Source organism: Camellia sinensis, chromosome 7 (assembly GCF_055761805.1).
Source record: "Camellia sinensis isolate YWXY chromosome 7, ASM5576180v1, whole genome shotgun sequence".
NCBI classification, from domain to species: domain Eukaryota; kingdom Viridiplantae; phylum Streptophyta; class Magnoliopsida; order Ericales; family Theaceae; genus Camellia; species Camellia sinensis.
Window position 1 is genome coordinate 200,023,885 of NC_138967.1, and position 22,288 is coordinate 200,046,172.

Genomic DNA, 22,288 nt, shown 5'->3' on the forward strand with positions numbered 1-22,288 from the left:
TCTTGTCGCAGTGGAGTTTGTAAGTGACTGCAAACCCGTTATTCATCTCTGTGTCTCAGATGGGGTCCCCCCGTGGGAATGCCTTGCTGTGCTGAGTGATGTAAGATAAATGCCCTCGCACAGGCAGTGGGTCTTTAGGAGAGGTGAAGGATGAAGTACCGTGTCCCATGGAGATCTCTGTGGAAGATTGGTCTGTATCGTTGTTTCGTTTGGGGTTTTCTCTGTGTGGGAGTTATGTAGATGCAGAGGGGATTTCGATGTATATTGTAACTGCAATAAGGAGACGTGGAGAGTGGGAAGTGGGAAAGTGAAATTGATTGTTTTGTTTTATCATTTTACCCCTAATTAAAACTGTTGGAAGTGTAAAAGGTTAAGGTCATTTTAGAGAAAATTGAGAAAAATTTCTAAGAAAATGGCTTCATGACACCATAAATTGTGTTCACTTTATAATAGTATAGATAGATAGATTGATAGGTATTTTATAAATAGGTAAATAGAATTCGTGTCCTATTTGAGTTGGGTAGTTCCAAAATTCGTTTAAATCAGTAATTTGAATCGAACCGAATTGAATCATACGACTTGATTTGATTCTCAATTTCGGTTCAAGAAATATTGACAACCGTAAAAATGATTCGATTAATAAATTTTATGAAAAAAGTTATGATTCGAAACAAACCGAACCGAATTGAACCAAATTTTAAAAGATATGTATATAAATATATAAATATATATATATATATATAATATTTAATATACAGCAGCAGTCCTTGAACCATGCGTAAGTGTTATTTAATAAAATATATAGATATATATAACATTTAATATTATCATATCAAGTTTTATTTTTATTAATTGATTTTTTGTAATTTTAATAATATTAAGATGGTATAGATATGTAATATTGAGTAATACTTTAATATTTTTAATTTTTATCATGAGTTAAATATGATCCGTTTAAGTAATTATTTTACTAATATTAATAATTTATTCTCATAAATAAGAATTTTTAGAAGTGAACCGTTATTTTGATTTGATTCTAATCCAATTTTACAAATATAATAATTTGATTTGATTCTCAAAATCATACGATCATTATTGGTTTGACCGAACTAATTCGGAACGTGTACGCCCCTCTATTTGAGCCAATTGCTCAAAAAAATTAGGCTAAAAATAGGCAAAGAAAGTAATGAGCATGGTGATCCCTGCATCGCGGCTGATGAAGTGTCTATCTCTCATTCCATCATCCTCACCCTCCACAACCTCCCCCATTCTTCACGAAATTGCTTCAGACCACCGAACCCACAAAGGTCTCTCTCTCTCTCTCTCTCTCTCTCTCTCTCTCTCTCATATATTCCAGTTCTCAACTACAAAACAAACTGAAGCAGTGACGAAATTCCCAATTCACTTCCACATCAATCTATCTGGTAACGGATATTGCTCTTGCAATCTCAACTAGGAAATTAGTTGCTATGGCCACATCACTTGCACTTGCACTTGCACCAATATGAAATCAATTTTATTGCTCATTTAAAATGCATGGTTCTTAGGCTGTGTCTGTGTCTGTTTGTGTTTGTGTTTGGTTGGAAAGGGAAAAGAACTGGAATGAATTTTGTTTTGTGGCTCTTAACACATTGGAAAACAACATAATTGACCAAATCCAAAACTAATTTTTAATGATGCGTTAGATTTAGGGTAGTAAGCACACATTTTCTCTTGTCTATATTATTCCAACACTAATTAATCTCCTTACGATCATTAGTGTTGTTTCCAGTTAAATATACAGTTTATATAATTGTTTTAATTTTTTACTTGAAGGAAAAATTTAAGAATGTCGTTAAATTATATCAGTTATCTCGTTTATCCTTTCTAAGGATGCTTTCTTGGCATAAGTGAAGCTCAAACATGTTGGTTTACAATCAAACCTGTCACTAGAAGGTTGTAGACGCATTTTATTGCTTATTATTTTTTAAGTGTATGCTTTTTCTCACTCCTTCATGGGCTCTACTAAATTGCACCAACAAGCTGACCTATTTCTTAATTTGGTGGAAACATTATTTTATTTTTTATTTTTTAAGTGTGTACAAATGTTAAAATTCCACGAACACCAAATTGAATGCACTCTCAAGCAGCTATTGATAGTTAGAGTTCAAGCTTCGATGTCTAACTTATAAATGTTTCTCGTAACTGTTGCTTAATGGTGTGTTTGGTTGAGGGATTTGGGGAGGGATTTGGAAAGGGAAAGGGAAAAGGTGTGTGAAACTATGTGAAATATATACATATTTTATTCACATTTCACCTACCTTTTCCATTTCTCTTTCCAAATCCCTCCCCAAATCCCCCAACCAAACACAACATAAGTGTTTGCATTGCTTTCTCTCCCTCTCCTGGCTAACATAAATATAATTTTCAATGAGCAGACTGTTAAACTGGATAAACCATATTTAATGTCTGTGAGATATGCGCAGGTCTTTGGGCCTCTTATTGTTGGTTAATGACTTGAGTTGGTTTGGTAGGTATTGCAAAGGTTGTCCTGAAAAAGGGGAAGACCCAACTCTTCAAAAATGGTAGTCCGATAGTATACAGCGGGGCGGTTGATCGGATAACTGGCAGACCACCGCCCAAGACTGGGGATATTGTGCTGGTAGCTGATGGGACAGAGAAACCAATTGGTTGGGGCTTGTATAATTCTATTTCTATGTTCTGTGTTCGGCTCATGCAACTAGAAGAGGAAGCGGCAAGGTATTTATGCAAATAAGTCCTTTATAATATGCTATTATTTCTTAAATTTTATAGGCTAATTAATTATTTTTATTATTATTATTTTTTTTTTGGGGGGGGGGGGGTGGTTAAGTAAACATATTATTACGAAAAATATATATATATATGTATATATACCTTAAACACGTACTTGGAGGTACACGCAACCCTAAAGGGCACACGTCTCAAGGAGAGAAACAGATGAAAAGAAGGATTCGCCTCTTCTCCAGCAGTCCTCCTGTCTAGCACTGTCCAGCAGTTTCAACAGGATTACAACACGTCGCGGAGAAGCGATCCAAGGGTTCGAAGCTCCCACGTTGCGGAGAAAGAAATGAGTCTAGTGTTGTACCAAAAAATGAGGTCGTTTTATCATATAATGTGAACGTAACAGAGGCTTACATGCTCACAATCTCCAAACTCAAATAACTCCTCTTGTTCTAAACTCAAATCTCAAATCCAGCACTCAAATCTACATCAATGACCGAAGAAAAGAAAGGGAAGAATGGAGTAACAAAGGGGCCGACCGAAAATGGAGTAGATGAAGTCATCACCAAACAAGAAAACGAATCCGAGAGGTCGGTTTCAGAGGAGAATTTGAATGAAAAATGTGAAATTGGATTTGAATGCAGTCAAAGGATTTGAAAAATGTGAAATTGGAGTCTTGAAATATGGTTAGGATTTGGAAGTTTGGTGAAGTAAGAAGGAGAAGAAGTTTTCATGCTGATGTTGCAGTGAAAGTGGGTTTCGGTTTGGGTTTTGATGGAAGTGGTGGTAGGTGTAGAAACCCAGTTTAATTAAGGAAGGTTTGGTTGAAGGATTGGGCCTATTGATTGAAAATTTGGTGGAATTGGTCAGAATTTTGGGTGGGTTAATTGCCGGAGAAGATGATTGTGGATTTACCCCATTCCGACTCTTAACATTTGTCAAAAATCTTCAACTCCCAAGACCCACTTTAATGTAAAGCTTTTTTTCCAAGGACCTCTTTCATCTCTACCTTAAGTAAGAACAAGAAGAGAGCTTAACCCCCCCAAAAAAAAACCAGAAGAGAGAGAGAGAGAGAGAGAGAGGTAACTTTACTTCCTTTTGGGTAGATTTGAGAGATTTGTCTGAGAGTGTGTGAGAGAAGCAATAGATACAAAACACACCATTACTGCTATATGTTATGACCAAATGACGTGGTATTTCTCAAACGACGCCGTTTACTAAATTCATTTCTTCCTCCACAATGTGGCAGCTTCGAACCCTTTGGATCGCTTCTCTGCAACATGTCGCAATCCTGTTGAAACTGCTGGACAGTGCTGGACGGGAGGACTGCTGGACGGGAGGCGAATCCTGAAAAGAAACCTAGCCTGAATAATATCTTCTCGCATCCCAAGGGGCTAGGCTCGGTGAGGAAATAAAGAGAATAGAAAAAAACATTATGAACTGTGCCAGCAACACATATACAATGCTATCCATCACTACAGCGTCCGGCTGCAATACAAACATTATGCCGATGTTGTCAATTACTATAACATGCAGTTGGAATACAAACACTACGCGCCTGCCCACAGCACCATCTGAACCAAACTAAACTAATGTTTAGCTGTAAAGTCACTTAGTTCCAGCAGGAAAATTAGCTGGTCAAATTTGAACCAGCATCCAAACGAGGAATCTGAAACCCATGCCCACAAAAAACCAACTGCAGCTTTATTTGAATCCTTATACACAAGTATGCCTATTAATCTCGGTACAAAGAGGTAGGTAGGGTGTTCAGGTCAGTCAACACACTAAACATTCCTATGGCCATGTGCAAAAAATGTCCTATGGCCAGTGGCTTCTTGTTTGTGGGATCTTATTTTTTCTACTTTTGGGGAGCAATGGGTGCAACCGAAAGGGGTGTTGGGTGTCTTGTGGAGTTGGGCAGGGGGTCGAGTGGGGAAAAGTGTCGAAAGGCTTGGGTGTTGGCTTCATTGTGTTTGATGTGGGTTATTTGGCTGGAACGGAATCGGCGTATTTTCCAGGAGGTTGCTCGTTCAGTGCTGTGGTTGGAAACTTCGTTTCTCCATGTTCTGTATGGGTTGGTGTCTAGGCGGGTGGACCCAGATTTGTTTGCCTTTTTAGATTTTTTAGATGATGTGATTGGTTGAGTGGTTTTGGTTATGTTTTATTTGCTTTTGCCAGTGTTGCTCCTATCATGGGGGTGTCACCGTGTAATCTTTTTCATCTCCTCGATGCTTTGATTTCTTTATAAAATTTTATTTATCTGAAAAAATAAATAAATAAATAAATAAAATTTGCATGCAATGCCACTCACCGCGAACCTTACTGTTGTGGCAGCTGCCATCATGAGAACTGCCATTTACACACTATTCCTACCCACTAAAAAGAGCAATTGAGAATCTTGAGAACCTAAACAAAAATGTAGAAGTGAGTTGCCCCAAGGCGATTCTCTCTCCCCGTTTTTTTAGCTAACATCATCAACCCCATTTTCTGCCACGTGAGTTCAGTAGCATAGCAGACGTCATACCCCAGACCATTACAGCTCCGAGCAAGGATCCTCTAGAGTTTTTTTTCCCTAAAGTTTCCTAGAGTGGTGTGTTGTATGGTTGAGATTTAATGACAAGTCACATCAATTTTTTAGCATTAAATCTCACCCATACAACACACCATTTTAAGAAACTTTAGGAAAAAAATACTCTAGAGGATCCTTGGTGTACAGCTCCCCTCTCACCATGAAGACTCACAAATGCTAAAACCAGCAGGAAACTTTACCAAAGCCTCTAAATGCCAAAACTTCCACTTGTATGTCCACCCCCCCACCTCTGGCTGCTCAAGAGGCATAGACACACTGGTTACTAGCAGTGACCTTAGTAGCTTCAGATGGGACAAATCTCACAAGCTCAAAGTACGACAGGTTCATCATGAAACACACCACCAGAATAATAGATAAGGAGACAAAACCAAAGATACAAGCAGCAAGGCAAAGCCTAAGTTACCATCCCATCCATAACCATAACTGTGGTGGTGCCAACATGGCACAAGCCCTCACAAAGGATCAGGAAAAGCAAGCCAGAAGGACCACCTTTCCAAGATAATCAGTAAAAACAAGGGACGGCACAAAGCAAATCATGCCAAAATAATAACGCAACGAACAACAGGGGATGAAAACACAAACAAATTTATCAATGAAGAACATGAGTTGGGGTGGGATGGGATAATTTAAAGCCAATAGATATGTAAGAATCATGCCTTCGTCACCATGGTTGGTTACCATGGGAAGCTCTATAGAGAGAAGCTCTCAACTAGAGGCATGTGTGGTGTTAAGGCTAATAGTTATTACTTTAAAATTGTTGATACAGAGATCCTTCTTGTGCATTGAACATCGAGAAACTGCTTGAAACAAGAATTCACACAGCAATTCAGTTGCGTAGGAGTTTGGGTCTCCCCTCTGCCAATACAAATGCATATCGTCTTGTTAACAGTGAAGGAGATAGGTACATTTCTTGTTCATTTATCAATACTCCTTGCTGAATATATACTTCTGACTCGAAAAATCTCCATTGTCTTTGAGACATTGTGAGATTAAGGAATCTTTCGAAGTTTTTTTAGTAGCTTCTTTATTAGTGTAACATACATACAAGTAACTATACATATTTATTTACCTTTCTGTTAGTTTTCTTGCTTGAAAATTACATAAGTGACTAGTTGGATATCCAGCTTCCTATTCATGTATTTTTTTTCTCTGGTTTTTTCAGTTTGAAGAATTTATTTCATTTGTTCCCCTCAAATTATCTGGTCATCACTAGGAAGTTGAATGTACAGGACTACTAATAATTTGTGTTTGTTTTAAGGAGTTCAAAGCTTTTATAAATTCTACTATGAACTAAAAAGGCTGTATGTATCCTGATTGTTAGGGAGGACTGTACAAATTATTTGTCTGTCATTCAGCTTTGTTTTGGTTGCATCTATAACTCAAAATGGGATGCGACGTCCTAGAATTCATGTTATTAAAACTGGAGATCTAGCTAATGCTCTTCCTTTCAAATTAGCTTGGAATTTTTAGCCGAAAAGATTAGATCTTGAACTTAATACCAAACAAATCAAACCAAACCAAATTGAACCAAAGCCTTGTGTCCCAGTCAATTTGGGTCTACTATATGAATCCTTTTCACTATTTACTTTTGTGAAGGGCTATATGCGTAGAAAATAAATTAGTATCATTTTTTACTACAACATCCAATGTCAATTTAGGTATTTTCCTCTCCTTAACATTTCCATTAACAGTATCATAGAGGCCTTATCATTTCCTCTACCGGTCTTTCTTATACTTGACCAATCTATATTAGTCTGTTACATCTCAACTCATCTTCAATGAGTGCTACTTCTACCAGTTCATGAATATATTTGTTTTTAATCCAATCTTTCTTGGTCTTACCACGTATCCATCTTAGCATTCTCATCTCATTAACTATTTTAGTAATGTGTTGTGTTTTAGTTGCTCAACATTTTGTTTCGTAAAGCATCACTAGCCTTATAATTGTTTTATAAAATTTTCCTTTCAATTATGTTGGTACTAGTAGTAACCCGTGTTATTCACAGGATTTGTATACTCTATAAGGAGAAATAATTGTAAATACAAATTTCAGGCCATAGGAATTAAAGAAAAAGTAAAAAATCTACATATTGTAGTTTGGTGGTGTGGTGAAACAATAGAGAATATCAAAATATTATAGTAGAAATGTTAAGAAATTATAAGAAGTCCAAGTTGCACAAATCAACCCAATAGGAATTTTTCATTGTTAGACTAAAAAAAAGTAAAAACTCAAAAAAATCTCTTTATGATATCTCTGCTTTAACACAATACCAATTAAGTATATTTTATTTATCAATGGAAATCAAATGGAATTGCTGAAGTAACCTTGTTCAAATAGATATGGTTGACCCATGACTCACATAGCACATTACATATCCGTCCATGCTTTGAGGTCACAAATTCTACTCCAAACAAATCTAAAGTTGTAGTAGTATTGGGATCAAGTACATAATGATCAAAAAATTAAATAACATGCAACTTGTTATCAACCATCATGCCAATTCCTAAATGGCATAATAACCATAGTATCTGTTATAGTAGCATTAAATATTTCTTTTGAGCCATTGTATTGCTAGAATACAATATTTTTATAAACAAATTCCACCCACTTTATTTTTTTCGTCAACCACTACAACAATAAATGAATAAATAAATAATAATCCAAATGCAACAACTATCTGTGACTCGCTTAATCTCATGACATTTCCATTGAGTTCTATTAACATGGTTAAGAGGGTTAATTTTGTGTTAATAAGAATTAATGAAAATTTCACGGGAAAAGTATGATTTATTGGGAATTTACCCTAAATTCAAATTGATTATTTGTCAATGTTGTTGCAACTCTCAAGCAATACACAACTACTCTCTCGTACAATTTCATTGTATAACTCATTAATTTAATACCTCTGTAGTTGTTGAAATTTGAATATCTCCTATATAATAGAGGTACTAAAATACTAAACTACCTTTTATCTCCTTTATTTTTATATAGAGGTACTAAAATACTTTTTGTTTTGTCAATCATCAGACATTTTCCTTGTTATTATAATCTTATTAATTAATATTGGTAACACCCCCTCTTCACCTATGTTTTTCAAAGCCTCAATAGGGATACCATCTAGTCCTAAAGTCTTATTTGATTTCATCATCTTTAGTGCAAACTCTGCAGTTTCTTCATCAAATTTCCTTATTCTACGATAAAATTTGTGTTCTTTAGTTCCATTCCATCAAGGCTCCCATATTTCTTTAGTTCTTTAGTGCTCCCATATTTCTCTCCAATTAAACTTTCTAATTGTTTATAATTTTTTTTTATACTTTCTCAAATTAACTTTTTCGCCTTTCCTTAATCTCCTTATCCTTCACTAACACTGTTAAATCTTCACTTTCTATACACTTAACTTGATCAAAGTCTTTTGTTTATCTTTCTCTCAACTTAACAAGTTTGTCAATATTATGTTTACAACAATGCTAGGGATACTAAAATTAGGTAACTCTATCTTACCTCTTATTTTTATCCATCTTGAACTTGATAAGGGTGGAGTTATTTAAATAGTAATGTTGAGTAAGTTAAACTTGCAGCTTACTGATTTTTGTGTTGTATTATTGTATATCTAATCGTATGGCATGTGCCCCTGCTAATTAGTAGTTGTATAATAGGTTCAATAGATGCTCCATTTATCATATTGAATTTCTAGCAAAAGAAAACCTTTGCCAACTAGATAGCACTGGGTACACAAACTATGTTTTGGTATTACACTTTGTCACAGCCACATATGGAGAAAGAAAGTACCAATATAGCAAACTTGATATTCAAATCCTGTACATACATTATTTCAAGTTTTGTTAGAGGAAAGGAAGAGAACATTTGTTGGTGCACTTATGTTTTTTCATACTTGATACCTTTATCTTTTTTTTTTTACTTACCTTGCACAATCTAGTTGTTTAATTTCTGTAACCGGTTCTTGTGTTACAGGTTGTCAGGCCTTATTATTGATATCTTTGGAGATTTAGCTGTAATAGCATCATCTGCAGCTTGGGTGGAGAAGTACAAGCCACAGATAAAAGCTTGCATTAGTGGATTAGATGGAATCAATTATATAAGCTGGAGACCATCTATTGAGATCTTAAAAGAAGAAGGATTGTATATATCAGATTCCAAGGAAATATATCCACCTATTCCTCTCAAAAGGGTAAAGGTAAATAGATCTTGACACAATTTTGCTTATGTCCAAAAATCTGGTGATGCAAGCTCACGCCCATGTTGACTTCTTAAAACTGGTTTCTTTGCATGGTCGTTAGTGAAATATACGACTGTATCATTTAACTATATTCAGTGATGAGAAGCCCGTTAAGTAAGAGGAGATTGCTTTCTCGCTGTTGCTGAAATTTATAATTGAAAGAGCTTTGCTTTCTCTCCGTTCTTGTTATTTTGAAGAACGCTAATTGAACTAAAATTTTCTTCTTTCATGCATTCTTGTAATGAAATATCCTAACTAAATAATTTATTGAAGTCAATTAGCCCTGTATGGAGATTGAAGCCTACTAACCTTTGAGGGACTAAATTCTTCATGGAGGTTCTTTCCCTTTTGTTTTGTGATTTACATCCATAATTCATGCATTGAAAATGTTTGATTGGAAATATTCTAAAATTGTAAGTGCTTATTCAGGAGTTAATAATTCAGTCACTCGCTATATATATTTTATTTTTCTTCCCTCAAATTGATTATGAAAATTCCACTGAAGGCTCTATATATTGCATTTTGCTACACCTTGTAATTTCTTTGTGACAGGTTATGGAAAATGGTATTTCTTATTTAATCTCATTGGAGGGCCAGAAGACAGGATTTTATGCTGATCAGCGTGAAAATCGTCAGTTCATTTCTACAATTTCAGATGGCCAGAAAGTTCTTGATATGTACTGCTATAGTGGTGGTTTTGCTCTGAATGCATCACGTGGTGGTGCTACGAATGTCACTGGTATAAATTCCTCACTTCATTGGCCATCTTTCTCATCAGTGATTCTTTGATGTTTACATTTTTACCAAAAACTCAGTAAACAACAATTTTTTTTTTTTTTTGTGTGTGTGAATATACTATTTTACAGAATCTAGTTGAAATTATATCCAGAAAAAGTTCAGTGGATGTGGGACCAAATAGTAAAAGCTATGAGATCAACTGAGTTGAAACTATAATATAAGTTTGCAACTTATACTAATTAAGATTCAAGCCAATGAAATTCTACCCAAAATCTTTCAAATTAAAGATATTGAATGGGAAAATTTTGTTAATGGAATAATTCTAATATATGCCCTTTTCGTCCTCTGCTCTTCATATTGCAAGTGGCATCCAAGTATCAGAGATATGTAGTAGAAAGCAGGAAGACTGGTACCTCATAGCTTTTATTGTAACTTCTCTTCGCAACTTAAATATAAATTTTGAGTTTTGTGTGAAATCCCTACAAGTTACAGCATCTGTGCAAGTCTGTGGATGATGTTACAGCTTAGAGTCTCTAAGCATTTCACCCTGATTCAATCCTTCGTAGAGCCACTGGAGGTCCACCGAAAAGTCTTTACATATACCTTATGAGAAATGTTAAAAGCCACTGGCGGTCCACAGAGAAGTCTTTACATTAGATACCACCAGTTGTCAGCTTGAGTGGTATCTCTTGTCACCCTCCCAAGGGGAGGTGCAGGTTCACGTTTCTTTTTCTTTTTTTTCTTTTTTCACCCGAGGCTTCATATCATTTTCACCTCCATCTCCGTTTTGGCTCAACGGCATTGAAACTTGATACTGCATGCGGATTAGAACTTATTCTTCTTTCATGTTAACCTGTTCTTGCAACATTGGGGGTATATTCAAGTCTAAATAGTTTTGATCTTTATCTCTTCATTTTTGACAGGTGTTGATTCATCATTGCCTGCTTTGGAGCTTGCCAATGAAAATATTGCACTTAACAACTTGGATCCAGGGAAAATATCAGTTTTGAGACGTGATGCTACTGATTTTATGAAGGACGCTCTTTCTAGGAATGAAACATGGGACATCATTATCATGGATCCCCCTAAACTAGCACCTCGAAGAAAGGTAATATGTATATGAAGTGCTGTTCAAAAAAAACCTACGTACCAAAAAAAGGAAAAATAAAAAAGGTATTTAATACAAAGAAGTAATGGAGCCTGTGTACATTTAAGCTAAGACTGACCTATCCAACCTGATTTTAGATCATTTGGGCTGGGTTTTCTATGTTGGTTTCATGGATCTGACATGTGCCAGCTTGGCTTTTTGGCTGATCGGTAGCAATTGTATTGTTTGTCTATATGAATGATAAAGTGTTCACATTGCGAGTGTATTGGGTTCGTTCATATTTTTATGTATTTTCAGTCACATTTAAATCCAGTTGCCACTGAGCCAACCTTGGTGCAGATGCTTGTATTTTCTAGAGGCTTTTGTGTTTGGAATGTATGAAGAACTAACTACTTTATAATGTGAACACTTTTCAAGAAAAATAAATTCACTAGTGTTGTGTTTGGATCATGGATTTGGGTAGGGATTTGAAAAGTGAAAGCGAAGAGGTTGGTGAAATGTAATTATATTTCATTCATATTTCATTTGCATTTTCATTTTCCTTTTTAAATTCCTACCCAAATCCATAATTCAAACACAACCTGGGAGCTTATTTGGATATGTTTAATTTTGCATAAGGTTTCAAATGAGTTCATATTATGTTTCACAACTTCTAAGATAACTTTTTTAACATTCCCAATTGTCAAGAAAATTAGTGCTTGGTAGGATGGAAATGGGTCTCTCTCCTTTTTTTCTTTTTTTTTAATTAATTAATTATTATTATTGCTGGCTGTTGCTTAATTGGTTAGCATCTAATCCAGGTTCTACAAAGTGCATCTGGCATGTACAGAAATTTAAACTCATTGGCAATGCAATTAACAAAAAGGGGTGGTCTTCTTATGACATGCTCATGTTCTGGAGCTATGACCCAAAGCGGGACGTTCTTGCAAACACTTCAGGCAAGTAGTTTGCTACAGGCAATCATATATGAACTGAACTCTTTAAGTATATCTTTTATTTGTTATATATACATTTTCCAGGCTGCTGCATCCATTGCGGGGAGGAAAATCACAGTTATACGTCAGGCTGGTGCGGCTTATGATCATCCTATTGATCCGTCGTATCCAGAGGGAGCTTACCTTTCTAATATCTTGCTTAGAGTGCTGTGAAAACTCAATTCACCTCTTGGCCAGTCATCTGGCTAACCATGGAACCAGTTGGTACCAATCTTGTTCCTTGAGCATGAACTCTGTTCAGATGAAGATGAGCAAAGGACCAGACAGAGGCTGCTTTCGGCAAAACAGTTAGTGCTAGACCTAGTCGAATTGGGCACCCAATTGTGGACTTGTGGCCATTTCCCCATTTTTGTAGGCATTGAAAAATTGTGAATACCTTCTCCCACATTACGAAGAAAAGAAAAAGAAAAAAAAATAGATGAGAAAAACTTAATATATATATTATTTTTAACACAAGATGTCATTTTCCATTAGGGTTATGTTTTGGACCAAGGAATTGAGTAGGCATTTAAAAAAAGGAAAGAAAAAAAAGTAGGCGCAATACAAATCCCTACCCAAATCACAGCGTAAAGGGGATAACGAAATTGTGTAATGCAATGGATAACGAAACTTCAAATTTAGAATACAAATCACAACTAAGAAAAAATGATAGATTATAAATATATTTTTGAGATTTATTTAAAATATAAATTGTCCCTGTAATTTGAAAAATTATAAATATTCTGTTGTCAAAAAAATTTATTTAACAGAATTATTTGAAAAATGAAAATTTTAATTTCTCCTATATAATAATAAAATTACTTGAATTATTATTAATTAAAATAAAATTTTGATGTCATTAAAAATTGTTAATTGATTTGATAATTTATTAATAAAATGGATCATTTGTTATAAAATTAAAAATTTTAAGAGAGGAGATGTAATTTTCATAATTATATGAGGTAATTTTTATTTTATACAAATTTTAAGAAGCGAATCTATAATTTATTTATTTTTTAAAAAAATCATATAAAAATATAGTATCAAAAAACAAAGTATTCAGTGTGTTTGGTTTGAATTTTTTGGATTAAGTTTTTTGAAAATTAATTTTTTTGTTTTTAGTGAATATTTTTAAAATTTTAAACATTTTTTTTACTTTTTTAGATGCACCTTATTTAGATGTATCTAATAAGTAAAAAATTTGTGAAAAAATATTTTAAAAAATTAATAAATACATAAAAATATAAAAAATGTACTGAATTCTAGTATTTTTTTATATTTTTAGTATTTAGTGAATTTTTAAAAGATTTCTTTCACAAATTTTTTACTTTTTAGGTATATTTATGTTAAGTATGTCTAAAAAATTTTTTTAAAAAAATAATAAAAATATCAAAAGAGTTTTTAGAAAACTCTTACCCTAACTGTTACTGGTTCCCACTATAATACGTCATGACGAGCCGTAATGATATATTTCTTTTACTTCTTCCCAGGGAGATGATGGCATGGAACGCAAGGGTACAAATGTCAAACCACCAAATTGCCTGCCCTTTGAGGACGGGAGCTTCTATTTACACACACCCATTCCCCTCTTTACACATTTTTTTCAATAAATAATTGGTTCGGAAGTAGATTTCCAAAAATAAGCAATTGATTCGGAAATAGCTTTCCGAAAATAAACAATTAGTTCGGAAGTAGACTTCCGAATTTTTATTATTTTTTCGACAATCAACTTCCGAATGGGTTTATTTGATGTCTATAATAGTAATTTCACCTGAAAAAAAAAATTATAATAAAAATAATTTTTATGAAGTGTGTGCAAAGAGGGGAAGGTGGATGTGTAAATAGAAGCTCCCATTGAGGACTTTTGGGCCAGGGCAGGGAAGGGATGCGGAGTCCTGCTACAGACCCCCACTGGGGGTCGACCCCCAGTGACGTGGCGAACAGCCATTCGCCAGTTTTTTTTTTTTTTTTTTTTTTTTTCCTTTCTGGCCAATCACCCACAGCCACGTGGGCTGGGGGTCGCCCCTCACTGGGGGTCCCCCGCATTTTCCAAGGGATGCGAGGGGAGGAGGCTAAGCCTATGGTGTAGGGACTTTGGGGAACATTAACCACCGAACATACATAAACAAATTGGGGCAATTTTGGGAATCCCTTTAGGTCTCATGGGACCAGCCCATACAGGATTCGTAAGTGGTGGTGAGATTAATTGAGATGCGTATAAGCTGGTTCAGACATTTGATTATCAAAAATAAATAAATAAAAACAAAACAAAAAAATAAAAACAAGAACTCGTATTATATTATATTTGTAAAATTATACATAAATTTTTACAATATGTAACCAATGCCACAAGCTTCAAAATTCCATACAACTACACACAACAATGCTTCAAACAGATGTCTCATACATATATATATATATATAGTAATATCATCACTTCACAGTTTCATTTTCACATCGTCACATAAAACATCATCCACTAGTGATGAGTGTACCCCTTCAAAATGTGTCACAAGCTTGCTCAGTGACCTCCTGGGTTTCGGTTCCATGACAAATATGATGGATCTCCAAGTCGCCTGAGAGAGAGAGAGTGAGCAAAATTAGTTTCAATATTGTCATTTCACCTGTGAGAAGGATGTGAAGCACAATATGACGCTTCTTCCTGAGTTTTTTTGAAACATTAAATAAACATACATTGCAACATAAATTTACTAGCAGTAGTAGTAGTGTGACAAGAGAGAATTTTGGGTGGGCGTGGTGGGTGAAAAGAATATATATACCTTGGCTTAACTAGATATACAATGGTGAAAGCCATAGCGAGAAAGAAGCACAAGCCGCCAACAGTGAGGTATGCAATGCCAAGAAAGTCATTCTTTCCACCAAGCCAGGTAGTTGTAGAAAGAACAAGCTTCTTCTTTCCATCAAAACTATAGGTGTTGTAATTGTTCTGCAATGTCACCTGAATCACATCATTTGCCTGTAGATCCACCTCTATCCTCCCGTACAACTTTCTAAATGTTGGAAGCGCTGCAGTTCTCATCCATACAATGAGGTCCTCCTGCTCACTCAACTGTCACCACAACATCATAATAATTAGAAAAATAAGTAGAATGGAAAACAACCTTAATTGATAATATAACAAGAAAAAAAACAAAACAAAACAAAAGAGGAAAGCAAACAAGAATGGCATTATTATCAGGGCCAGTTTTGTATCATCCTATCCTTTATAATAGATGTTTTCTGGTAAAAAAGCCTTACTGGTTTGGAACTAAGATTTGCACCCCCTCTAACTCCACTTTGAAAATTTTTAGGGAAGACATCTTTTCCAAACTTGTGTTCCCTATCACTCTTCCATGAGATATCTGTCTTGTTTACTGTCAATTGCTGGCTGCTGTTGACAGAAAAGCTGTAAGTATCATTGAACAAACTCCAAGCTATAAGACCGCAAGGCACAATCGTCATGTTATTCACTTTATCTTCAGGTTTACATGCGCTTGTTTCATCCTCATCCTTGGCAGATTTCAACTGTTGATCACTCCGGCTCTTCACATACCTGAAAAATGAGATTATTACATGAAGCCAAAAAAATAATCAAATATAAAATTTGCTTCAGGTTCTCATCAAATCAAAAACCAAATATCCCTACTGTTTTAGCCATAAAACAAGAACGCTTCATCTTGTTTTGGAAATAATGAAAATAAAGGAAAAAGGGTCAATCCTCATGGATAAACCACATACTAAAACTGCTACTGTGGCACACATTCCATTAGACCTTGGCCTTTTGGCATATTGATCATGTTTTTGTAAGAGTTGTGATTCACGACATAATATTAATTCAAAATATTGTGCGAACAAACAATAGCATTTCTTGTGTTCCAAAAGCAAGTTTAATGGGAAAATATCAAAACTAATTGCCAAATTTACTTTCCTGCAAAAATTTAGTGCAAACGGAAAAGGTAAATATTTTTGTGATACAAAAACAAGTGTTGTGATAGTTTTCCTAAAACCACTTCCCAGATTTGCTTTCCAGTAGTACCAGCTATAGCTAAAACTATCAACCAAATAAAACAGCCACTATCCTAGCTTCTTCCCATAAATAGCAATACTACATAGAGTAATTCGACCTATTGCTCTGCATCCCCTCATCAGTTTACTATGAAAAGAAGATTCACAGGGATCAAACTTTGTAGTATGCACACACACACACACACACAACAAAAATCAGCAGAGTGTTCAGAAAACAGACGGCTTCAGATCACAGAGGTCCAGTATTGTCCCAGAAGGTGGGAGAGAAATTAGAAATGTATACTTTCAGCAACATAAAACAATCTGATCATATAACCACTGTCATCCAAGATAGAATAAAATAAATTGTTAGATATAGCAAGGACGAGTTATAGATACCTGCGATGATTCTGGTAGAAGTTGTCGAGCTGATAATACACATAAATAGGTTGCTTCATATGCTTCGGTACCTGACACATTTGGGAAAAAAAAAAAAGGTGAAGACAAATTTATCAATTCCAAAACCACAACACTTAAATTCATGCTTTATACTCGTATTAGAAACCTGATATTTGAATCATGTTGTTTTTTAAAAATAGCCAAATACCCCTACATGATTTTGCCATTTTAATAAAACCATCCAAATTGACATAATTTGTGCCGCATGAGCCCAAGTTGAGAGTTGTTTTAGAAAGAAAAAAAAAATCAGTCAAAGCCAAAGGGACATATAAATACCCTTATCTTCATTTTTTTTTTTTTTTTTGATAAATATATATACCCTTATCTTCATCTTCTTCTCCAAAAACCATAACCTCTAACCATGACCATCTTCTTTCCCAAAAACTTACACAACCACCTCCCCTACCATCCTAGCACTCCCAATTACCTCCCAGCCACCTCCCCCACAACGACTACCAGCTATGTGGGGAGTATTGGAGTATTTTTAAAAGACAAATGGGTCAAGTACTCCAGGGCCATACCACATGGGTAAAATGGATTTTTTCCTAATAACAATAATAATGATGATGAATGATGCGGAGGAATTATACCGTTAGTGTTTTGTTGCAAGTTTTATCCTCAGAGCTTTGAATGTATTTGACCGTATCACTTCTATTGGCTACTGGTATGCAGTCAGTTTCATAACGATAAATAATTTCAACCACCTAATGCAAAGAAAAAGACCTCATAATCAATGATATAAGAAAGAAAATTGGAAGAAAAAAAAATTCTTAGAGCAAAATCAGTCTTGAGCATACATCCCGAGAAGCAAACAAGGAGGCTACGCCAATGGGAATAAAGACAATGCTAACAAGCATGAATGCTGAAATCACCTGAACAGAACAAAGAAAAAGTCTTAGACAGGCATGCTGCCTATAATGTTAACAATACAACCAAGTAAACATCAAATATTTGCAAAATAAATAAACAAAATACTCACCCATCTTGGTGTAAGAATTGGTTTGCAAGCAGGAAGTTCCTGTTGAGTAAACTTCGAATCTAAAGCAAAAAATAAAGACAGAAATTTTCTTAATCATTAAAATTTCATTATGTATTAAAAGAAAATATAAAAAAATAATCATTATTTCATGATGCCTCATAAAACATGACTAACAAAGAAAGCCCCTAAATTAAAACAAGTGCTATAAGAAAATGGTGAAAAGATTAATGAGTAGAAAACATAACTCCATCATATATCCATTAATCGGGAAAAGTGTCTTCAAACACCTAATGATTGAAAGAGCAAAGTGGATAGCAAGGTCACACATCCCAGTATATCTCTCACTTAATCACACTTTGACGTGGAATTGTAATGGGATTTGGTGCATTAGTGCCGGACCGGTATACTTGCATCCATAAGTAAGCATACTTATGACTAAAATAAGATGAAATATACTCCAGCGAAAAGAGATCACTGAGGAGTTGATGAAAATCAATATTCACACTACAAAATCTAAACATCACAAATAGGAAACCATGTATCAAAAGATGCTATAGGTGAAGTTGTAAAAGACGAAGCATAACCAAATAGTACTTATTTTGTTCAACTAATCAAGCTTAATCCCAGTCACTTGATTGCTTGAGTAAATAACTCATCCCACTCAACTCTATTTAAAGCTATACCCTCCTTGAGACCAAGGCCATCATATCATGTCTCATAGCATCAACCAACATTCTTTTTGGCCTTCCTCTTGAATCTTTTTTAGCGCAGGATCCAGTCATCTCATTCACACCAACATAGTTGGATTATATTTTCATAAAACCAAACCAACTAAAATCATATTCAGTCAATGCAACTTCTAATTTCCAAAAGACATTCACTTCTTATTCTATCTTTCCTTATAACACCCATGCTATGTAAGTTATATGGTAACATTCCACCACCACCCGTACTATGTAAGTATTTATTTGCTATCTCAAATCAATTTATGCTTTCATTTGACTTTCATACAATCACATGTAAAACTCACATAAATAAACCCACATATCCAATTACTTGGAATGGGCTTTCATGAATCTTTTTTTCTTTATCATCTCTCTTTATGATCGTATTCTCTATCAAATCAATGGTAAGGTTTGCAACTAGGCTTAACCCTCCCAGCACCCTCAATTAACAAGGACCAACAATTGCCAATGGGTAATGTCACTTTATTCGCTTATCGAATATCAATGACCATTTTCTCAATTCTCATTGCAGCAATCCATGTTACCCTTCTAGTTGTTCTTGTAGCAAATTCAACTTGAATAAGATCAATCTTCTTGACTAATGCAGTCATTGTTGTCATTGCATATGACAAGTGAATCATTCCAAAAAAAAAAAGTCATGCGAAGGACATTAAAAAACTAAAATCTCAGACATAGTGGATGATCATCCACCAAGCGAATGTTGAGGCAATCCCTCACCAACATAATTTAAGAATCTATTCCTGTAATTCCTGTCTCAAAAAATCGCCTTTAAAGTTATTCATATAGACTTTACTTAAATAAGTACTCTGTCTGTCTGTCTGTCTGTCTCCGAGGGTGATACCATATGCATTCTACTAGAACACAGATGAACAGGAGTGGCATCCAGCAAACAACCAGTCTCTCCTATTCATAGAAGTCAACAAATTTAAAACCTTTTTGCTTTCTGAAGCCTGCTAGTCCATCTATGCTTGTTTAATACAAATCACAAACTTGTTTCCATCTATTTATTTGTTTGCTTTCTGTAATTGGAAGCCGTAACCTTAACCCAAGCCACAAGCCCAATTGTATATGCAGTATTGAGAAGGGTGAAATTTCTATTGTACCTTGTCGTGAATAGGCAAATATGGTAGCATTTTAACAAACTAGATGCTTTTTTATAAGATTCAAAATTGACACGGCATCAAGGAAAGGGGGGAACTTGTTTCGGTGCTCTCCTTTTATGTAACCGTATAATTAACAGAATCTGTTTGTGACAATAGATTTTTAGTTGTTGTATTTATTTTAATACCCAAATTTGTTAAATACGGGTAAGTAGAAATAAAATTACCAATTTTGCATGGAGTTTACACACGAAAAGCAACCTTTGATGGTAAAACCTAAAATCAGCATGATCAACAGAATATAAATCAATGATCAAAGCTCACAGATGAAACGGCCAAAAAAAACATCTCAACAATTATCTGCAAGCATATGTGCATCAAAACAAAACAAAACAAAACAAAACAAAAAAATTGCAAACCAATCAAGAAAACCCATTCCAACGGTTCAGTAATTGATTATCAGGATACCTAAGGATTTAGGACTCTCTCTCAAAAAAATTATAAAAAGAAAAAGAAAAAGAGAAAAGATTATATAAATTAGATCTAAGCTGTGCCCCCCACCCATTACCAATGTTTACATGACTACACCTGGGTGGGGTGGGGGCAATTGACGAGTGAAACACTAGATGAACAAAAACAAAGTAGAGGTGGGAGTGGGAAGAGAAACAAACATTTGGGTCGCTTGGAATTTCGTCTGGGTGCTGAAGAATCAGTGGATCCAGCAGCAGCAGCAGCAGCAGCGCCTCCTCCGGAGCTTGAAGACGGAGCATTTGAACTCATTGGCGTAGAGTTTTCTTTGACGGACCCAACACAACCCAACTACTGATGATGATTATTACACAAAAATCACCCAAGAAAGATGGATCAAAAATGTAGAGGATGATGAGGGTATATGCGATCAAAATATTCAAAACACGCACACCCACACATATATATAGAGAGAGAGGGTGTTTGGCTTCTCAATCTGCTTTTGACTTTGAAAGGTAAACAAAATGTAGAGGACTGCCCGCCACCACGCCACCCTCCCTCTCTCTCTCTCTCTCTCTCTCTCTTCGTCTCTCTAGAACAAGGAAGGGAATGACTGACCGAAAGAGGAAGGAAGACCAGAGAGATTAAACAAAAAAAAAGTCAAACTAGAACAACAACCCAACCCAATAAACACGGTTTTATTGGTGTTGGACTTGGACCCGGTTTGCTTTCTTATTACTCCATCCATCCATGACATTGGCAGCAGATATTTTATTTTAGACGCGGAGCCTTCTAAATCCCACCTCCAATGTACTCATTGTTTCAAAAATTAGATCGGCGAGTGAATTGGAAAAAAAATCAGGTCAATAAGTTATTGATTTAATTATCTGAGCTGAATCATAATATAATCGTGACATTACAAATATATTTAAATTATATTTAAATAAAAATATAAGTAATTAATACTTTTTTAACTAAAAAATATAAAAATATATTTTAGATTATTATTAATTTTAATTTTGAAAGAATAAATTAAATATTCAATATTCCCTCCGTATGGTTTTAATTCAAATAATTTGATTGAAAGAAGAGCACGAATTTTGGAGGAATATCAAAATTTTAAATTTCCCTCTAATAAATTTGATTGAATCTCACATAGATTTCTTGAAGTTTTTTTAAAGAATTTTTTTTTATAAACAAGTAAAGACTTTCACAATAATTTCAAGCTCTCAATAGGATTCTTCACAAGAGGAGACCCTTGAATGAGAGTTTCCAATTTTTTTTTTTTCTTTTTGTTTTATTCAAAGGAAATGAAAATAGACAAGAGAAAAAAGAGTTCAAAATAACAAGCAGAGGGCTAATCCCTTACTACAGACACTCCAATCATATCATCAATGAGGAGAGTTGTGACTTGCATAGGAGGATCCTCAATAAAACAACACAAAACAAAAAAGACAGAGAGTTTTTAATTAAAATTTTCTTATATAATATATATATATATATATATTGTGACGCCCCGAATCTACACTATTGGTTGCAGTCAAGGGAGAGTCACTAATGAGTTCTATGGTCAATAACCAAGTAAGATCTCAGATCACCGGAGGAGTCAAATTAGCCTCCCTTCTAAGTCCGGCTTTCTTAGGCAGTGCACTACCCTTTTGACAGATCTTAAAAGGTATTGACACAAGGTCTCATAAGCAACGATAAAGTTCATACATATAAATATATAGAACATAAGTACATAACAATCTCGAATATTCTTAATTCCAAAGGCTTGTTCCATTACATTACATCCCAAAAGGAAAATTTAAATCTTCACATAAGCCTTACAAAATATCAAAAGGGATTTCTAACTTTCCTAAGATGGCCAAAAGTCTTCGAAGGTTTCAGGTTTGTCGTCTCCAGCTATATGCTCCTCTTCGGCACCTGGCATGACACGCCGTGAGCTTTGAATGCCCAGTAAACACACACACACCCCGTCCCTTTTTCCCAGTCCAATACACAATCACAAATATAACATCAAATAGTAAAGCATGATACTCAACTAAATAAACAAAGGGTTACAAGTTAGATGTTAGTAAACTAGAAATCCCCCAAAGAGATTTCGTCCTCCCAACCACAAGAATTGGACACCAGACTAT

General features: G+C 34.9%; 2 protein-coding genes across 6 annotated transcripts; one reads left to right on the forward strand and one right to left on the reverse strand.

Annotated features, from left to right (window-relative positions):
* Nucleotides 1-1,087: 1,087 nt before the first annotated feature.
* LOC114286087 (S-adenosyl-L-methionine-dependent methyltransferases superfamily protein) lies at nt 1,088-12,867 on the forward strand. Of its 4 annotated transcripts, none has more exons than XM_082880374.1 (8): nt 1,088-1,307; nt 2,514-2,739; nt 6,099-6,233; nt 9,306-9,528; nt 10,123-10,309; nt 11,232-11,416; nt 12,217-12,354; nt 12,436-12,867. In XM_082880374.1, the coding sequence occupies exons 1-8, from the start codon at nt 1,187-1,189 to the stop codon at nt 12,562-12,564; spliced, it is 1,344 nt and encodes a 447-aa protein (XP_082736500.1). In that variant the 5' UTR covers nt 1,088-1,186; the 3' UTR covers nt 12,565-12,867. The 4 variants fall into 4 exon arrangements, with proteins under 4 accessions (XP_082736500.1, XP_082736501.1, XP_082736499.1 ...); XM_082880373.1 differs by having other exon boundaries at nt 1,148-1,424; XM_082880375.1 differs by lacking the exon at nt 6,099-6,233 and having other exon boundaries at nt 1,145-1,424.
* Nucleotides 12,868-14,662: 1,795 nt separating this feature from the next.
* On the reverse strand, nt 14,663-20,935 carry LOC114286067 (ALA-interacting subunit 1). Of its 2 annotated transcripts, XM_082880378.1 has the most exons (9): nt 20,351-20,582; nt 19,907-19,955; nt 17,834-17,892; nt 17,652-17,726; nt 17,445-17,558; nt 16,795-16,865; nt 15,649-15,943; nt 15,171-15,460; nt 14,663-14,966 (listed from the first exon to the last, which is right to left on the reverse strand). In XM_082880378.1, the coding sequence occupies exons 4-9, from the start codon at nt 17,709-17,711 to the stop codon at nt 14,912-14,914; spliced, it is 885 nt and encodes a 294-aa protein (XP_082736504.1). In that variant the 5' UTR covers nt 17,712-17,726; nt 17,834-17,892; nt 19,907-19,955; nt 20,351-20,582; the 3' UTR covers nt 14,663-14,911. The 2 variants fall into 2 exon arrangements, with proteins under 2 accessions (XP_082736504.1, XP_082736503.1); XM_082880377.1 differs by lacking the exon at nt 19,907-19,955 and having other exon boundaries at nt 20,351-20,935.
* Nucleotides 20,936-22,288: the final 1,353 nt, after the last annotated feature.